The sequence below is a fragment of the Nerophis ophidion genome, linkage group LG03 (genome assembly GCF_033978795.1).
Source record: "Nerophis ophidion isolate RoL-2023_Sa linkage group LG03, RoL_Noph_v1.0, whole genome shotgun sequence".
NCBI classification, from domain to species: domain Eukaryota; kingdom Metazoa; phylum Chordata; class Actinopteri; order Syngnathiformes; family Syngnathidae; genus Nerophis; species Nerophis ophidion.
The window spans coordinates 20,842,561-20,863,758 of record NC_084613.1 but is presented as its reverse complement, the minus strand read 5'-3'; the positions used below and the strand labels follow the sequence as shown (position 1 = coordinate 20,863,758).

The window sequence follows — 21,198 nt, the reverse complement described above, 5'->3', positions numbered from 1 at the left end:
TCATGCACGGATGTACTTTGTGGACGCCGTCCGTCTCTGCTCCACACACTGCAAGTTTTTGCTGTCGTCCAGCATTCTGCTTCTGTTTACTTTGTAACCAGTTCAGTTTTACTGTCATTTTACATAGCCATCCCTATGCTTTATTGCCTTTCCCTTTTGTTCATTTTTGGCTTAAGCGTTACATACCTTTTTTTTTACCTGGACGCTGTGGTCTGCATATTGGGATCACAGTTCTACAGTCAAGTTCTACACAGCACGGACACTAAGGAACGGCACAGTATTTGCAGATTGTAATTATTCATTTGCAAAAAAAATATTTTTTGGGACCAATTAGGTGAAGTTGCACCATTTCCCACGGCACACCAGACAATATCTAACGACACCGCGGCACATTGGTTGAAAAACATGGGTTTAATGCATCCAGCGGGGCATCACAAAAAAATTAGGCATAATAATGTGTTAATTCCACGACTGTATACAGTGGGGCGAAAAAGTATTTAGTCAGCCACAGATTGTGCAAGTTCTCCCACTTAAAATGATGACAGAGGTCTGTAATTTTCATCATAGTGCCATATTATATTTTGGTTTCATCTGACCACATGACATTCTCCCAATCCTCTGCTGTATCATCCATATATCCATTTTGGTATAAACTCTACTCGTCGTGTTTGGAGGAAAAAGAATACTGAGTTGCATCCCAAGAACACCACACCTACTGTGAAGCATGGGGGTGGAAACATCATGCTTTGGGGCTGTTTTTCTGCTAAGGCGACAGGACGATTGATCCGTGTTAAGGAAAGTATAAATGGGGCCATGTATCGTGAGATGTTGAGCCAAAATCTCCTTCCATCAGTGAGAGCTTTGAATGGTTGACCAAATACTTATTTTCCACCATAATTTACAAATAAATTCTTGAAAATTCCTACAATGTGAATTTCTGGATTTTTTTTTCACATTCTGTCTCTCACAGTTAAAGGCCTACTGAAACCCACTACTACCCACCACGCAGTCATATAGTTTATATAACAATGATGAAATATTAACATTGCAACGCATGCCAATACGGCCTTTTTAGTTTACTAAATTACAATTTTAAATTTTTTGTGTAATGATGACGTGTACGCAAGACGTCACGGGTTTTTAGGAAGTATGAGCGCTTCGCACACACACAGCTAAATGTCGTCTGCTTTAACGGCATAATTATACAGTTTTTTGGACATCTGTGTTGCTGAATCTTTTGCAATTTGTTCAATTAATATTGGAGAAGTCACAGTAGAAAGATGGAGTTGGGAAGCTTTAGCCTTTAGCCACACAAACACACGGGGATTCCTTGTTTAAAATTCCTGGAGGTGAAACTTTCCTTTGGATCAGAGCGCGGTTAAGAGAACATGGATCCCTACCAAATGTCAACCAGCAGGTTTCGGTGGGAAAATTGTGGTTAAAAAGTCAGTTCTTACCGGAGAAAAGCTGAGCTTGTGCCGTCCATAGCTGCCGTCGACTCCCCTGAGACACTGGCGTCAAGACACCCGTGGAGACACCCTTCCGATTATCAGGTAATATTAAACTCACTAAAACACTAGCAACACAATAGAAAGATAAGGGATTTCCCAGAATTAACCTAGTAAATGTGTTTAAAAACATTGGAATTTGTCCCAATGCTATCAATATCCTCAAACATGAATCTTTCATCCTCGCTTTTGTTGGAGGCTCCCATTAAAAACAATATGAATGTGTGAGGAGCCATTAAACATGTGACGTCATCGTCTGCGACTTCCGGTAGAGGCAGGGCTTTTCTCTTGGCACCTAAACTTGCAAACTTTATCGCGGATGTTCTCTACTAAATCCTTTCAGCAAAAATATGGCAATATCACGAAATGATCAAGTATGACACAGAATGAACCTGCTATCCCCGTTTAAATAAGAAAATCTCATTTCAGTAGGCCTTTAAAGTGTACCTATGATGAAAATTACAGGCCTCTGTCATCTTTTTAAGTGGGAGCTGCACAATCGGTGGCTGACTAAATACTTTTCTGCCCCACTGCATATCGGTATCGGTTGATATCGGAATTGGTAATCAGTAAAAAAGCCATTATCGGACATTTACATTTCTAATGAAAAATATCAAAATGGCGCCCCAAGTACTTACATTTTTTTATTGTGTGTGCGGCCCTCAGTGCAAAAAGTTTTAACACCTGAGCATCTTTGAGGAGTTGACGGAGTGTAAATATACAAAATGTCAGCTCTCACGAAGAGGAGAGGCATATATGGACCAATGCTAATGCTAATGCTAATGCTAATACTAACATTCAGATCTTGGATTATTCACCTTTGACCCCAAGCGGCATCCCGGCCGGAGAAGGGAGCGCGGGAAGCAACTGGTGTGTCACGTGACTTGCCTCTCTCTCTCTCGCTCTCTCTCTCTCTCTCTCTATCTCTCTCTCTTTCTCTCTGTCTGTGCGTGCGTACGCGCGCGCCGTATTTCCGCCTTTGGAGAAGACGCGCTCGGTCACACGGTTAAAGTTCTTCCAGCGTGTCCGCCTCTCACGTCTCCACGGCGGCCGAACCCACGCTACCTCGGCCGCCATGCTGACGCGGGTGAAGTCTGCCGTGGCCACCTTCGTTGAAGGAGTGATGCCCGGAGGCGGCGGCGGCGGCGGTGGCGTCGACCTTCCCGGTGCCCCGGAAAAATTCCCGTACAGCAGACCGGAGTTCCTGGGTCTGTCCCCGGACGAAGTGGAGTGTTCAGCGGATCATTGTGTCAGACCCATCGTCATCATGAAGGAGAGTAAGAGGCTGCCCTGGTTCACTGGATATGCTGAGTGAGTATCCATCTTATTTTACACTGGTTATTTATTATTATTATTATTATTATTATGTGTGAGTTTTAAAGGCCTACTGAAACCCACTACTACCCACAACGCAGTCTGATAGTTTATATATCAATGATGAAATATTAACATTGCAACACATGCCAACACGGCCTTTTTAGTTTACTAAATTACAATTTTAAATTTCCCGGGAGTTTCATCTTGAAAACGTCATGTAATGATGACGTGTACGCAAGACGTCACAGGTTTTAAGGAAATATGAGTGCTGCACACAAACACACACACACACACACACACACACACACACAGCTAAAAGTAATCTGCTTTAACTGCATGATTACACAGTATTTTGGAGATCTGTGTTGCTGAATCTTTTGCAATTTGTTCAATTAATAATGGAGAAGTCACAGTAGAAAGATGGAGTTGGGAAGCTTTAGCTTTTAGCCACACAAACACAGTGATTCCTAGTTAAAAATTCCTGGAGGTGAAACTTTATTATGGATCAGAGCGCGGTCGGGCAAACATGAATCACAACGGAATGTCAACCAGCAGTTTTCGGTGAGACAATTGTGGTAAAAAGTTGCTTCTTACCGGAGAAAAGCTGAGCTTGTGCCGTCCATGAAGCTGCCGTCAACTCCCCTAAGACATTGGCGTCAAGACACCCGTGGACTTACGCCTCCGACTATCAGGTACTATTTAACTCACTAAAACACTAGCAACACAATAGAAAGATAAGGGATTTCCCAGAATTATCCTAGTAAATGTCTCTAAAAACATCGGAATCCGTCCCAATGCAATCGCGTTTTTTTTTAACTTATTTTTTTAATCTTTTTTTTTTCTAGTCCGTCGCTATCAATACCCTCAAACACAAATCTTTCATCCTTGCTCAAATTAATGGGGAAATTGTTGTTTTCTCGGTCCGAAAAGTGCTTTTTGTTGGAGGCTCCCATTAAAAACAATGTGAATATGTGAGGAGCCCTCACACGTGTGATGTCATCGTCTGCGACTTCCGGTAGAGGCAGGGCATTTCTTTTAACACCGGAAGTTGCGAACTTTATCGTGGATGTTCTCTACTAAATCCTTTCAGCAAAAATATGGCAATATCGCGAAATGATCAAGTATGACACATAGAATGGACCTGTTATCCCCGATTAAATAAGAAAATCTCATTTCAGTAGGCCTTTAACTTTACTTCCAACATGTTCACCAAGCATCACGTTTACACTTGCACCATTCAACATGTCTGAGAAGCAGGAGGAAGAGTTTTTTTTTTCCAATCCTACCACTTAAAGGCCTACTGAAATGAGATGTTCTTATTTAAACGGGGATAGCAGGTTAATTCTATGTGTCATACTTGATAATTTCGCGATATTGCCATATTTTTGCTGATAAGGTTTTAGTAGAGAAAATCGACGATAAAGTTCGCAACTTTTGGTCGCTCTTAAAAAAGCCCTGCCTTTTCCCGGAAGTAGTGCGCGTGGCGTCACAGATTGTCGGACTCCTCACATCCACCCATTGATTACAATCATGGACGCCAGCAGCGCGAGCGATTCTGACCGAGAAAGAGACAATTTCTCCATTAATTGGAGCGAGGATGAAAGCTTCGTGTGACAAAATTGATAACGACGGACTAGAAAAAAAAAAAGCGACAGCTCTGGGCGACGGCAGTGTGAGCGTTTCAGATGTAATTAGACATGTTCTAGGATAATTCTGTAAGATCCCTTATCTGCTTATTGTTTTAATAGTGTTTTAGTGAGATTTTAAAGATTGTAAAGTAAAGATTGTAAAGACATACCTCGAAGTCGGATGGCTGCGTTGAACACACTGTGTCTCAGAGAGAAGCCGAGGAGCCAAGCTCACAGCTGCTGCAGAACGACAAAAAATCCACGGATGTCTTTGGTAAGATATATATCACAATTTCCCCATCCAAAAACATGCTGGTTGACGTCGAGAAAACATGTTCGCTTGACCGCTCTACTTTCACAACAAACAAAGTAACGCCGGCTGGGTCTCTGTGCTAAAGACAGCTAGAATCCACCGCTTTCCACCAACAGCATTGTTCTTTATAGTCTCCATTTTTAATGAACAAATTGCAAAAGATTCAGCAACACAGATGTCCAAAATACTGTATAATTATGCGGTTAAAGCAGACGGCTTTTAGCTGTGTGTGTGCGGAGTGCTAATATTTCCTCACAGTCCGTGACGTCACGCGTATACGTCATCATTCCGCTATGTTTTAAACAAGAAACTCCCGGGAAATTTAAAATTGCAATTTAGTAAACTAAAAAGGCTGTATTGGCATGTGTTGCAATGATAATATTTCATCATTGATATATAAACTATCAGACTGCGTGGTCGGTAGTAGTGGGTTTCAGTGGCCCTAACTTTACTTCTAACATGTTCACCAAGCATCACGTTTACACTTGCACCATTCAACATGTCTCAGAAGCAGGAGGAAGAGAGTTTTTTTTTTCCAATCCTACCACTTAAGTTACTCATAGTTTGTTCCCTTCTCATCTTTTTTGATACTGAGATTTTAAAAAAATAAAGAGTTTAATAATAAGTTATGAACATTACACAGTAAATAAAGGAGTAAAAACAGTCAGAAACATCGGTCTAATAAATGCCAAATATGGAATACAGTTAGGGCTGGGCGATATGGCCTTTTTTAAATATCTCGATATTTATAGGCCATATCGCAATGCGCAATATATATCTCGGTATTTTGCCTTAGCCTTGAATGAACACTTGATGCATATAATCACACCAGTATGATAATTCTATGTGTCTGCATTAAGACCTTATTGTTCATACTGCATTAAAATATGCTCATTTTCAACTTTCATGCAAAAAGGGAAATCACAACTAAGTCAATTTACCAAAACTGTATTTATTAAACAGTTATTAAGCAGTGGCACAAACATTCATGTCATTTCAAAACAGAAATTGCAAGATTGTCAGAGAAATTTTAAAACAAGCTATTAGTGCACTTTTGTGCATGATGTCACTATGATGACATCAAAACAACACTAAATCAAAGTGTACTTCTTGTACGGAATGCCACTACAATGGTTTAAAACAAATAAAGTGCGCTTTTGTGCATGATGTCACACAAAATATTTCAATAACTGTCCAATAAAAATGAGTTGCATAATGGAAATCAAATAATGTAATGCAAGCAGCTAAAAGCAACTGTGTGAGAACGTAAACTCGAATATCACAATATAGTAATTTTCCAAATCACACAGAGACAAACCCGTGATATATCGAGTATATCGATATATCACCCAGCCCTAAATACAGTATGAAATAGTTATTTGTAAAAGTCTACCACTTAGTGTTAAAAAAGTTAAAGGACCACTGATAGGTGTGGTGAGATTAACTTCTGCATTTGAGGCATTACCCTCACCCTCTGGGAGGTGAGGGGAGCAGTGAGCAGCAGCGGTGGCCGCGCCTGGGAATAAATTTTGTTGATTCAACCCCCAATTCCAACTCTTGATGCTGAGTGCCAAGCAGGGAGGCAATGGGTCCTGTTATGATCCACCGCCCGGCTCATACATTGTTTTTGTTTTTGAGTCCTTTTGTGTTTTTTCGATCGTTTTGGGCTCTTCCTGTTCTTAGTTTTTGCACTTCCTGTTTTGTTTTGTTGCCATGGTTTCTGATTTGTTCCACCTGCTCTGGTTTTTACGCGCACCGGTGTTTTGATTATTGCTTTAGTATTTAAGCCTGCCTTCGACCTCAGTTCTTTCTTGATCCATTGTTTGCTCTAAGTCAGTGGTTCTCAAATGGGGGTACGCATACCCCTGGGGGTACTTGAAGGTATGCCAAGGGGTATGTGAGATTTATTTAAAATATTCTAAAAGTAACAACAATTCAAAAATCCTTTATAAATATATTTATTGAATAATACTTCAACAAAATATGAATTTAAGTTCATAAACTGTGAAAAGAAATGCAACATTGCAATATTCAGTGTTGACAGATAGATTTTGTGTGGACATGTTCCATAAATATTGATGTTAAAGATGTATTTTTTTGTGAAATTTTTTTTAGAATTAAGTTCATGAATGCAGATGGAGCTCTATTACAATCCCCAAAGAGGGTACTTTAAGTTGATTACTTCTATGTGTAGAAATCTTTATTTATAATTGAATTACTTTTTTATTTTTCAAGAAGTTTTTAGTTATTTTTATATCCATATATATAAAAATGTATATCCAAATAGTTCAAGAAAGACCACTACAAATGAGCAATATTTTGCACTGTTATACAATTTAATAAATCAGAAACTGATGACATAGTGCTATATTTTACTTCATCTCTTTTTTTTAACCAAAACTGCTCTGCTGTGATTAGGGGGTACTTGAATTAAAAAAAATGTTCACAGGGGGTACATCACTGAAAAAAGTTGAGAACCACCGCTCTATATGACATTCACGTTGGTATGTTCTCTTATGTCTGTTACTTGTGCTAAGTCTCGCCTTAGCTTCTCGTGCGCTCGGCAAGCTAATTTTGGACTCTGTTCTCGTTGCTAACTGTAAGCCTAGCTCCCCGTGCGTTCGGCACGCCTTTTCTTTTGTCTGTTTGTATCAATGTTATTTTATTTTTTGTATTAAACCAAGCTCCTACCTGCAATTCCTGCCTGTCTGGTCCTATTGCATCTTGGGGTGACTCAACACGCACACACGATGCGTTTCCAACATGACAGGGTCCCATTTTTATAGTCTTTGGTATGACTCGGCCGCGGTTTGAACTCACGACCTACGGATCTCAGGGCGGACACTCTAACCACTGGGCCACTGAGCAGGTGTACCTCAGGGGCAAAAAAACATGTACTTTTTATGAAAGCTGAACTGCACTTTTTGGGGAATTTTGAATGTCTTTCACTATCCTTATGTGAGACAGGAACACATCATTTTATTTGTTAGGCGTTCTAACTCGCAAATAAACATGAGCAAAAGTCAGCTAACAATTGAGTCGATGAGACTCACTGTATTCCACCTCAAACCTCCATCAATGTTCTAAATACATGCTGTAAGTATATATGTAATTTAGTAACATTCATAATAACATGTATTGTTTACGTGTTTTGCTCATTTTAAGCATTGCTTTTTCCTTTAACACCAACACTACTACTAACCATGGCAGATTTCATTTGAGACAACAAAGACTACTTTGGGACAAATGATGATCTAGAACCTTACATTTTTAGCGTGGATATAAGGGTGAGCTACAAGTTTTAGAAGCTGTGTGCTGAACATATTGAGCAAAACATAAAGCTTCACGTAGCAGTATTGCTAAGTGCTAATAAAGAAATACCAACTACAAACATAATAAAACAATCACTTACTGTACAATGTCTTCTCTCACTGGGATGTTAACTGATTGGATGTTTATATCTTCCCGTTTGGATGAAGAAGTAATGAGAATCAGCTTTATTGTCATTACGCAGGGTAACGAGATTGATGCCATTCCATACAGTGCAATGTGGGCATGCAAGAAAACAATGTGTAATAAATATATAAAAATATAAAAAATATAGAATTGCAAAGAAAGGTGGGGAAGAGAACAGTGTACACTCTATACTCTGTGCAATGTACACTCTGTACACTCTGTGCAAATGTGACTCTATACAGAGGGTGAAATGAATATAGACATGAATATCTACATGAAAAAAACAGGGTGGTTGGTGGAATGGGTTATTGCACCGAAGGATAGGCAGTTATGAGGGTCAATGGAGCAGTCCGTTCAGGGTGATTATGGCCCTGGGAAAGAAGCTGTTCTTTAGCCTGTTTGTCTTGGTTTTAATGCACCTGTAGCGCTTCCCAGAGGGTAGCTGGTGGAACAGGTCAGAGCCAGGGTGGGTGCTGTCCTTGATGATGGCACTGGCTCAGTTGAGACAGCGGGAGGTGTAGATGTCCATCAGAGAGGGGAGAGGGCGGCCGATGATCTTCTGAGCTGTCTTGACCACTCTTTGCAGCCTCTCCCTGTCTGCTGAAGTTCAGCTGCCGTATCATACTGTAATACAGTAGGTCAGCAGGCTCTCGATGGACGAGCGGTAGAAGGTCAGCAGCAGGTCAGGCATCATCTTGTACTTCCCGAGGACTCTCAGGAAGTGTAGCCGCTGCAGAGCCTTCTTGATAATTGATGTGGTGTTGACTGTCCAGAAGAAGTCGTTAGAGATGTGGACTCCAAGGTACCTGAAGGAGTGGACCCTCTCCACACGTTCACCGTTGATGTAGAGGGGGGCAGGGTCGGTGCTGCTCCTCCTGAAGTCGACGATGATCTCTCTGGTCTTGCTGGTGTTGAGAGCGAGGTTGTTCTCCAAAGACCAGGCCGTCAGCTTCAGGACCTCCTCCCTGTAGGCAGCCTCGTCACCCCTGGAGATGAGCCCGACCACTTTGGTATCATCAGCAAAGTTGACGATAAGGTTGTCACTGTGGGCTCGACTGCAGTCATGGGTGTAGAGGCAGTAGAGGAGGGGGCTCAGCACACAGCCCTGTGGGGAGCCGATGCTCAGCGTGCGGGTGAATGAGAGGTGGGGGCCAAGTCTCCCATTCTGGGGTCAGTCTGTTTGGAAGTCCCTTATCCAGGCGCTTGTGAGACGGGGGAGGCCAAGAGTGTCCAGTTTATTGCAGAGTCTGTCCGGGATTATTGTATTGAAGGCAGAACTATAATCCACAGAGGGTGTCCGGACGTAGTTCTGCTGCTGCTCCCGGTGGTTCAGAGCAGAGTGGAGAGCAACAGCGATGGCGTCCTCTGTGGATCTGTTCGCCCGGTATGCTAACTGGTGGGGGTCAAAGTCTGGAGGGATGTGTTTCTTGATGTGCTGGAGAACCAGTCTCTCGAAGCACTTCATGATTACCGGAATGCGGGCCACTGGTCGGTAATCATTCAGGCTGGTGATGGGAGACTTCTTCGGCACCGGGATTATTGTAGATGACTTCAGGCAGGAAGGGATGACTGCCTGAGCCAGGGAGAGGTTGAAGATCCTGGTGAGGGGGGGAGCGAGCTGGCGGGCGCACGCACGCCCTGAGCACCTTTCCAGGTACTCCGTCTTGTCCGGCAGCCTTCCTGGGGTTCACAGCCAGGAGCACTCGTCTGACACTGTGCTCCTGTACAGTGAGTTGAGTGGTGCTGGAGCCCGGTGGGGGCGGGGGCAGGGCTGGAGCAGATGAGTGTCGCTGGTGGGTTTCTAAACGGGCAAAGAAACAGTTAAGCTCCTCTGCCAGTGTCGCACTCTGACCCGCAGTTGTCACATCGCAGCCTCTAAAGTTTGTGATGTCATGAATGCCCCGCCACACCTCCCGTGAGTTATTGCTGGACAGATGGGACTCTATGCACCTCCTGTGGTCCGCCTTTGCTTTTTTAATCCCTCTCTTCAGGTCGGCTCTTGCAGCACTGTACAGTGCCATGTCCCCTGACCAGAAGGCTGCGTCGCGGGCCCTGAGGAGTGTGCGGACCTGGCTGGTCATCCAGGGTTTTCTTGTTGGGGTAAACCCGGATGGTTTTTTCTACAGTCACATTCCCGATGCAGAACTGTATGTAGTCCAGCACCGTTCCTGTGGCTGTCTCCAGCTCCTGTTGTTGGAAGAGGTGCCAATCTGTGTGTTGGAAGCAGTCCTGAAGTTTGGGGAGTGCATCGTCAGGCCAGGTCATAACAGTCTTTGTGACGGGCCTGGGCTGGCGTCTAATGGGGGTGTAGGTAGGAGAGAGCAGGAGGGAAAGATGGTCTGACTGTCCAAGCTGGGGGAAGGGTGTAGCTCTGTATGCGTGCTTCATGTTGGTGTACACGTGGTCCAGGGTGTTCTTGCCCCTTGTAGAACACTTCACGTGCTGGTAGAAGTTAGGGAGTACAGTCTTCAGATTGGATTTCATAAAATCCCCCGCTATGATATGAACACCGTCGGGTTGGGCCCGCTGCTGTTCGTTGACAGTGTTCAGCAGAAGAGAGAGCGCTGTGTTTACCTTGGCGTCTGGTGAAATATACACAGCCGTGATGATAACAACAGACAGCTCTCTTGGGAGAAAAAAAGGCAGACAAAGGGTTAAAAAAGTGTTGCAAACAAGCGTCTTTTCATGTCTTTCTCACCATCTCCGGCGAGAAAGTTGAATGTCAAAGGTGACCAACTTCTCGGTTTATGGCCACAATCTTCTATGATCCAGGAGAGCGGCATAATTTATAATCTAAAACAAACTTTCACCAACTCAGAGGCAACGCAGCAGCTCACCGGCTCAATATGGCAATATAGCAGCATAAGCTAGTTAGCGCTCTGTTCTATTTTGTCTGTATTAGTGCTTATAACAACAATATTGCTAATAGTTAGTTAATATTCAGGTCACGAGACATAAATTGAGTATTGTTTTTAAGAGTGCTTTATGGGCGGAATAGTGTAGTCCCGTTAGCTGCATTAAATGTAACTAATTAGATTGCATAAAAAAAAGAAAAATGTGTGTTCTTGTCTTACATAAAGATTGTGAATGACGGGAAAAAATTCAAAAAAATGCAGTTCCCCTTTAAAATTCTTATTTAGGGCCTGACAGACTTTGTTCCATAGTTTTACTCCACAAACTGATCAATCAATCAATCAATGTTTATTTATATAGCCCCAAATCACAAATGTCTCAAAGGACTGCACAAATCATTACGACTACGACATCCTCGGAAGAACCCACAAAAGGGCAAGGAAAACTCACACCCAACTGATATGCTGAAAGTTAGGGATGTGCCAATCGATCGGCTGATTTTCATGAAAAAGTATGTGATCAATTATTGCCTTCCAATGCCGATCACAAAAGCCAACACCCTGTGGCTGACACTGTATTTATTTGCGGTCCCCTGGTTGACAGATGCTAAACATGTTACACAGCGAGTAAGAACAAGAAGAAGCAGACAAGATGGCATCCTAACCGCTTAGCTACCGATACAAGAAACAAGTGCTGAGTAAACTTTAAGAAGTGTAGATAGGAGCGGCAAGTATGCAGCTATACAAACCGATCGACATTTTTATGCTAACGAAATATTTTTGTGTCATTTCTGACAATGTTTACAAACTCAGGGGATAATGGGAAGATTTTGAGGGCAGAAACCAAAGGATTTAGCTATTGTGTAGGGTTGACTTTTTATTTCTGTCAATGAAAGAGAATAAGGAAATAGTTCAGATAACATTGTGTTGATATTGTTACACTGAAAAATTAACAGTTAACACAGGTGATCAATATGGATGATTGGAATCGGCAGCATAAAACTTAAAGTATTTAGTTCTGTGCCAAAGTGCAGCTGTTTTACATACAGGATTAAAAACTGACAAACACATTGAGTAAAAACAGAATATTTGATAAATAATAACTTGATCCCTGGTGGTGTGATGCACACTTATGCTCTTCACGGTAGAGAGCGTGGTTACAGGACGGGACTGCAGCGTAAAAACTGAGCCGAACCGTTCATGACTTGCTGCGGCTCAAGTGGTAAAAAATAAATATAATACCCCATTAAATGATAAATAAATAAATACTGGCAGGATAAATGATATCAGACACTGTGGGTGTTCGTCCAAATACTTTTTCTTCAACTACGAATGCAGCTGAGATAGGCTCCAGCACCCCCCGCCACCCTGAAAGGGACAAGTGGTAGAAAAATGGATGAATGGATACTTTATAGTACATTCACGCTACATCTTGATACGCTAACAAGTTTTGAATGTTGTGCGGGCGTTCACTTGTTTGAAAATATAATAATAAATAATATGTACGTTATTGAGGCGTTTGAGTACAATAATACTGTCTTTCTAATTATAATAATAATGTAACAACATGCTTCTTAGTATCTTGCTTGCACTCGGATCTCCTGACTGCGAGGCCCATGTGCCAGCCACGACCCCACCGTGCTGCCTCGTGCTGTAAATAAAATATTGAAAAACCTATTCCAACTGGGAAGTAGTGCGGCTTTAGCGTAATGAGCTTTTTTCTTTTAAGGCTAAAATATTGCCTTATTTTGCACGCACAGCCTATAAACTTGCCATATTGAGGATATAGAAATTACAAGTGAATTTTCAGAGCACATTAAAATCATAAAAGGCAACGATAAGGTGAAAAATCAGGATTAAAAACGCACAGCAAATATTGATATAACAAATAATCAAATAAGAATAAAAATTAGAGCATCATCTTTTTTTCTTATTAGACTGTGCAGGTGTTCCTAATGTAGCGGCCGAGGGAAGTTACGTCATCAACATTTTAGTCCAATCCAGAGGAGCAGGTTTAGGGTGTTTGCTCGTCCAATGTTTACTTTGCTATGTTGATAGCCCAGAGCAGCATTCAAAAAGTCTGCTGCACTAATCATGTCTTATCTTAAAGGAGAACTGCATTTTTTTAATTTTTTTATTTTATTTTTGCCCATCATTCACAATCCCTACGTCAGAGAGGAAACCATTTTAAACATTACCAGAACTTCTCTCCTTGACACATACATTCCCGCTTCCACAGTCACTTTGGACTTCAGGCAACATATATGCGTTCCTACTTCCGGAAACAAACGCTTGAGTGTTATAATCATGGCAGGCTTGGTAACAGACAACAGAAACAACTATTTTTGGACGAATAAGGATTCACAACCTTTTATTTTTGAAGCTCAATATACTGAGGATGAACTACTGCTTATAGAAGAGAGGGTGAAACACAGACGGAAACCAAGAGAGTGAGGTCGGCGTGACGTGACGCTCGCTGTAAATGTGGAACTTGGAGCCAAGCTATGCCGTATATATGCCTAGATATAGAGTACTTACCCAAAATCAACTGGTGAAAAATTTTCCTGGCCAGCTTGACCAAACAGACAACTGTCCATCGAGTAAGTCACGATAATATTGATCATGATCATGCATGTTGTTACAACTACAGTACATACGCTGTCGAGCTAGCTGTGTACAAGAAAAACATGAAATGTGGGCAAACACTTTACAGATACTGTAATATGATTGTTAATGTTTTTCATTCAGTACCGATTGGTGTCCTATCACATTGTGTTGTGGATTACACACTCAAAAGCCATTCTGCTGTTAAAGAAGTTGCAGGCTTTCCTCTTGCTGTAGCTAGCTTACGGCTTATGCCGATGCATGCCGTTGCAAGGCGGTGTGTTACTACATTTAGAAAATGAGTTCCTCTCTGTTCGCTTTTACAGTATCAATTTCACTACAGCTTGGTTATTTTACAGGTTATGGAACGTAAATTAAGTATTGTTGGCAGTTTCAGATGATTTTTTAAAGTTATTTAGAGGCAGAATGGATTGTTACTTTTAGCTGAACTGCTAGCCACCAAGAACGATACCATTTTTAAAAACTACAATGCAAAAAAAACTAACCAAACCTTTTGTCTTTTGTCTCTCATAAGGATTGTGAACATTATTTACTTATTAAATTACATTACATATTCATGAAAATATAGCTTAAATGATGACTTTCGCCTCTTGATATTATTTTTGTTTATTTACAGCTTTATTTTTGTAACTACACAATTGTCTTATGATCTTACAACTTCATTCTTCTGAAATTATGACTTATTTGTCGGGAAGTGTTGTTGACAAACCCCTAAGATACAGAGATGGCAAGCTTGATGCAGGAAAACATGACTTTTAACGTCAAAAATAAAATGCAGGAAACAGCAAACAGGAACCAATAAACAGGAACCAACAAACAGCTCACAATATTCCAGCACTGACTGTAGGGCAAGGCAGGTATAAATAGTGGCCTGATTGGCAATTGCCACATGGTGTGCCAGACTGCCAATCAGGTACAGGGGAGGGAAACAAGCTCTCAGGGAGACGTGCAGGAAAAGGAACCAAAAATAAGAGCGCTGACAGGAAAAAAAACACAAACGGAAAAAAACAAAAATAACCAAACCGTCAGTGACTAGCCTGACACTATTCTTTATACAATTATGTTGTTTTTCCTTTTTTTTTTGATAACATTTTTTTTCTGTAAAATTGTCATTTTATTCTCCTAAACTTTATATGTGTACTTTTTTTTTTTAAACCTATGTTTTTTATTGTAAAATTACCACTCATAATTATATGTTTTAACATCCTATATAATACCATTTCTTATTCATTATGTGGTGCATCACAATACCGTGAGAACCAGCACAACTTCATATGAATAATGTGGTTTATTGCATAACCAACCCAAGTTGCAATTTGTGACAAACAACTCCAAACACCCAGGCTGGACATTCTGCCCCCTATTGGTGTGGAGGGTAAAATAACTGTTCATGCCAGCTTGTCTCAGCGATGAGCGTTTTTATTATTTAGATTGTTCCAAGAAAACAGGATTCTCAAAGGTAGGATGTGGATCTTCCTCTAGATAATCTGCTGTGAATAATTTTTAATCCCAACCCTGAAAGAGAATGTAAATTTCCTCAATAATGAAACAAAACAACAACCGCCGACTCATGTATATGATCTTCGCTCACTACCGACCTTTTTTTTTTTTTCTGTGCTCAGCATCACCACACCACTCGCTGGGTGAGGGTTGAGCTGCGTATTTAGTTTAAGCTTCAGTGGGACATGTTTTTGCGTGAGTGTGTGGCGTAAGGTCGGCCATGTTGGGGATTTGTCAACAGCTGGCAAAGCAACCCCGTTCGTCATGTCATGAGATAAATGCAGTCTCAGTACTCCGAGATCCAACATGCGTGGTAAATACAGAGGTGGGTAGAACGCCCTACACTTACTTAAGTCACTTTTTGGATGAATTGTACTTTGTCAGAGCAGTTTTAATGTAACATACTTTATGACCAAGAAGAACGCGGAGTTGGAATATAATTACAACACTATATGTACATATTTATATAATATTTACATATTTATATAATATGTAACTACAAGCTCCATTCACAGACAGAGTCCCATTGCTTTTATGAGCGGTGGAGCGAGTCAAAAGATGGAGAAAAAAAACAAACATTTTTTTATTGTTTTATTTTTATTTTTATTTGTAGCGGCTGTAATTCTTTCGTGGCGGGCCGCCACAAATCAAACTAATTTAGTACATAGAAACGTACTGACTGGGAAAAGTGACATGCAGTCAGACAAGGCAGCAAAAAAACTTCAATGATTCCTTTCAAACTCGTAAAAAGAACATTTATATCATGTGCTGTCATCCGTGTCAACAAAAATGTTCACATTTCAGCCTACAATAATTCCACTTCTAACTGCAGTAAATTGTTGATGATTTTTATGTTTGGTACACGCACACACACACACGCACACACTACATTTGTAGTCCAAGAACCCATTAAAAATAGCTACTAAATAAATCAGAAGTTACTCGCAAGTTACTCAATACCGGAGTATTTTTTTCACGGAATACTTATTTACTTTTACTCAGGTAATCATTTCGATGACTACTTTTTACTTTTACTTGAGTCATATAATTGTAAAGTAACAGTACTCTTACTTGTCTACAATTTTTGGGTAGTCTACCTACCTCCAGTTAAATATCATATCAGAATAAAGAGTCTGACGTGGGAGAACTGAAAAGTGTCAAAAGTCAAGGCGAGGGGAAATGTAGCGTGACACAGGATTAAACTTGCGGCTCAGTACTCCTCGCTCGCTCGCTTGTAAGTAACTCACTAAGTAGGCCGAGTTTGTCGCGGGTTGGTCTCAGGACTCAATGAGGACAATTTTGAGGCGCCGTTAGCGTGAGGTTCCGCTGTCACGTCCACTTGGCGTGATCGTTTTGGACGGATCAGTGAGTAGCTCAACATCCTTTATGCTGGTTCACGTTTGTCATGCTTTGGTTTAGCGGGACTCTGGTGCGTTTGCTCTGCTAGTACGGCTCCTTTGGTCAAGGCTGAACGCCATCGTTTGAGCTCTAGTGCGTACTGAGCTCTGGTGCGGTTCGCTTCACTTGAGTTCAGGGGATTACCTACCTGAAGAGCAGGGAAACCTGCGAAACAGGCTTGTACGGATAAAATAGCCTCTGTGTTTTTCCTGACCTAACATATATTCTGCTCTACCTCTGTATGGAGCACTGTATAATTGATAAACCACAGAAACCTCGACTATATATATATATTTTTATTTTTTTATTTTTTTGTAAAAAGCCTTTATAATTGTGAAGGACAATGTTTTATCAACTGATTGCAATAATGTAAATTTGTTTTAACTATTAAACGAACCAAAAATATGCCTTATTTTATCTTTGTGAAAACATTGGACACAGTGTGTTGTCAAGCTTATGAGATGCGATGCAAGTGTAAGCCACTGTGACACTATTGTTCTTTTTTTTTTTATAAATGTCTAATGATAATGTCAATGAGGGATTTTTAATCACTGCTATGCTGAAATTATAACTAATATTGATACTGTTGTTGATAATATTCATTTTTGTTTCACTACTTTTGTGTTTTTTTCTGTGTGATGTTTGTGTCTCCTCTCAATTGCTCTGTTTATTGCAGTTCTGAGTGTTGCTGGGTCAGGTTTGGTTTTGGAATTGGATTGCATTTTTATGGTATTGCTGTGCATTGGTTTGTTGGATTGATTAAAAAAAAAAAATCGATAAAAAAAAAAAAAAAGAGAATCGATTCTGAATCGCACAATATGAGAATCGCGATTCGTAATCAAATCGATTTTTCCCCACACCCCTAATATATATATGTATGTGTGTGTATATATATGTATGTGTGTGTGTATATATATATATATATATATATATATATATATATATATATACACAGTATGTACATATGTATATGGCGTGGCGCAGTGGAAAAGTGGCAACCCGAGGGTCCCTGGTTCAATTCCCACCTAGTACCAACCTTGTCACGTCCGTTGTGTCCTGAGCAGGACACTTCACCCTTGCTCCTGATGGGTGCTGGTTAGCGCCTTGCATGGCAGCTCCCTCCATCAGTGTGTGAATGTGTGTGTGAATGGGTAAATATGGAAGTAGTGTCAAAGCACTTTGAGTACCTTTAAAGGTAGAAAAGCGCTATACAAGTACAACCCATTTATCATTTTATATATATATATATATATATATATATATATATATATATATGTATGTATATACTGTATATGTGTATATATATATGTATGTATGTGTATATATATATATATGTATGTATGTATATTTATTTATACTGTGTATGTAGGTATGTATGTATATATATATACATATGTATAGTGCTTATATATGTGTGTATATGTAGATATAATGTATTATACTGGTATGTATATATACAGTATGTACTGTATATATGTGTGTGTATATACAGTATGTATATACTGTATACTGTATGCATGTATATATATATACACACACGTGCGTAACACATATATATTGTATATACATATGCACATATATATATATATAGGATATAATATAAAAATGGGATTGTATGTTGTTGAACAGCAACAATATTGCCGTTTTTGTACCTAATGATACATCAATTGATCCAGTTTTGAAACAATAAGGAATCACTGCGCATGTGAAATGTAATACACTTAAATGTCTTTTTTTGTAGGAGCTTTACATTTTTACCAGCTAATGACGCACTGACTGTTCCGAGGATGAAGCACTTGATGCATATAGGTCGTCTCGGTCACATGGCGCAACACGAAAAGGCTGGCTGTGACGAAGGAGTCGACGTCACGCTGATTTCTCTCACTGTGTGTGACGACCACGCACTGCTGCTATCTCATCAGCGGAGGAGCTCACATGTTGCAGCAGGGCTACACCGCCCTGTATGCAGACCACACGCTGCACAGGGATGTAACAATAAACGGTATTAATGGTAAAACTCCTGGCCATTTGCATTATTGTTTTAAATTAAAACCATGGAAATACCTTGGTTTATAACTGCAATCTAGCAACAAGTATTGTGAAAAATGTGTCATCATCCCAGTTAGGTGCATACACAGACACTAAAATCACCGATGTGTTCTGTAACGTGCCCCAAATCACTTCATAGCGACCCTCATTATCTTCTATATTGTCTGCTGGCTGAAACATAACATGCTTATTGATAATTATGGCCGTACCTCTAGCCCCAGCAAAATAATTGGAATGGAAAAAATGGCTCATCCAAGACCTCTTAATACAGAGAATTTCTGATGTCTTCAGGTGTGTTTCTTGCAGAAACATAATGTCCCCTTTAAGATGTTGCAGCCGAGTTAAGACCTTACCAATTTTGACAGCGTTGTTCATGCCTTTGTTGTTACAAGAGACAATACGCACTCTGACACTCGTCATCCTACCAGTATCCACCAATAAAAGAATAATAAACAAAATAAAACTAAATAAAAACTAGTAATGACAGAAAGACACATTTCAACAAACCCCAACAGATTAGAATGCAATTACCCTCACTACCCACCCTAAATAAGAACCTTATCTGAGCTCTCTCGCTCTTGCTTAGCCCAGTGGTTCTCAAATGGGGGTACGCGTACCCCTGGGGGTACTTGAAGGTATGCCAAGAGGTATGTGAGATTTTTTTCAAATATTCTAAAAATAGCAACAATTCAAATATCTTTTATAGATATATTGAATAATACTTCAACAAAATATGAATGTAATTTCATAAACTGTGAAAAGAAATGGAACAATGCAATATTCAGTGTTGACAGCTAGATTTTTTGTGGACATGTTCCATAAATATTGATGTTAAAGATTTTTTTTTTTTGTGAAGAAATGTTTAGAATGAAGTTAATGAATCCAGATGGATCTCTATTACAATCCCCAAAGAAGGCACTTTAAGTTGATGATTACTTCTATGTGGAGAAATCTGCATTTATAATTGAATCACTTCTTTATTTTTCAACAAGTATATAGTTATTTTTATATCTTTTTTTCCGAATAGTTCAAGAAAGACCACTACAATGGAGCAATATTTTGCACTGTTGTACAATTTAATCAATCAGAAACTGAAGACATAGTGCTGTATTTTACTTCTGTATCTCTTTTTTTCAACCAAAAATGCTTTTCTCTGATTAGGGGGTACTTGAATTAAAAAAATGTTCAAAGGGGGTACATCACCGAAAAAAGGTTGAAAACCACTGGCTTAGCCTAACTTGACTAATGCTAACTTCTGGAGTCACCTCCCTTACAGTAACAGTAATCAACTCCATAAGGCGAAATAAGAACTACAGTGAGCCTACGCTCGCGAGACTCATCCCAACCTGATTGTAAAGTAATATAGGAAATGCTAAACCGAAATAAACAAACAAGGCACATAAGCAACGTTGGCTCAACACCAAAATGTACAGTGCAATAGCTTTGGTGATGTATTTTGGACCAAGGAGTGCCTCATAACGTACGTACGAATGACTAGATCAAATTAAAACAAATTAGGATGCACCAGACCTCAATAGAACCCCTAAACTGATGGAAATAATTAAGGCTAAACATAATCAAAATGTGTTACAAATAGCTTGGCTCCTCAGACAAAAAAGGAAGAAAGAACACCCAGTACATAACGAAACAAACAAAACTAAAGAAAAAAAAAATAGTCACGACCGTCCATGTGGGAAATTATGTGACCATCGTTAGCCAGTGTGTGAATTGCAACACTCAAACATTGCTTCCTATTATGAACACAAATTTAATGTGGTGGTCAGGGCTTAGAGCAGCAAAACAAACAAAGGCCCACGGTGTCCAAAATGAATGCAAGGTTGTCATATGTCAGGCCTCTAAAAAAGTTAAACTTATAATATTTATTCCAGGAGCTGCACAGTGAAGGTGCAAATTGTTGTCATGTCCAGCCGTTTTGTAGGGGTAAACACCATCAGGTGTCTCGTGTGCGGATTGATGTCAAGAAAACCTTGGCCTCTGTAACCGATCCGAATCTCTTCTTACCACCATCCTTCGTTACTATAACAAGCCTGGCCGGGAACAATAATGCTGGTCGTAGGCCCATTTGGTAGAGGTCTGACATCACATCGCGGTATTCTTGGCGCTGTTCCACCACTTTAGGTGTGTAGTCCTCATAGATGGCGACGGGGGACCCTCGGTATTGCAGCTTTCCTCTCCTGGCCCTGGCCTCGCGGATAATTCTCTCCTTTATCTGGTACTTGTGTAGCCGTATCAGAACGGGCCTCGGTCTCTAGTCTGGCCTCGGCTTGCTAGCGAGTGTCCAATGGGCCCGGTCACACTCCGGCAGTGATTCCAAGAAATCCTCTTCAAACATCTCCTTCAGTAGCGCCGCAAAAAAGGTAGTTGGACGTGGCCCTTCCACAGACTCTGGTATGCCGACCAGTCGGATGTTATTTCACCGACTCCGGGATTCGAGGTCGCTAACTTTAGCCCGTAGCTTACCTTCGATCTCCGTTAGCTTAACACTTCTACATAACATGTAATGGTGGTTCTTTGGTCAAAATGTTGCATGG

General features: G+C 40.4%; 1 protein-coding gene across 1 annotated transcript in view; it reads left to right on the top strand.

Moving 5' to 3' along the window:
• Nucleotides 1-2,460: 2,460 nt before the first annotated feature.
• LOC133549304 (protein phosphatase 1H-like) overlaps nt 2,461-21,198 on the top strand; it is a 43,683-nt gene continuing 24,945 nt past the window's right edge. The window contains exon 1 of the mRNA XM_061894563.1: nt 2,461-2,819. Coding sequence (XP_061750547.1) covers nt 2,584-2,819 — 236 coding nt within the window. The 5' untranslated portion in view covers nt 2,461-2,583. The remainder of the gene's footprint in view (nt 2,820-21,198) is intronic.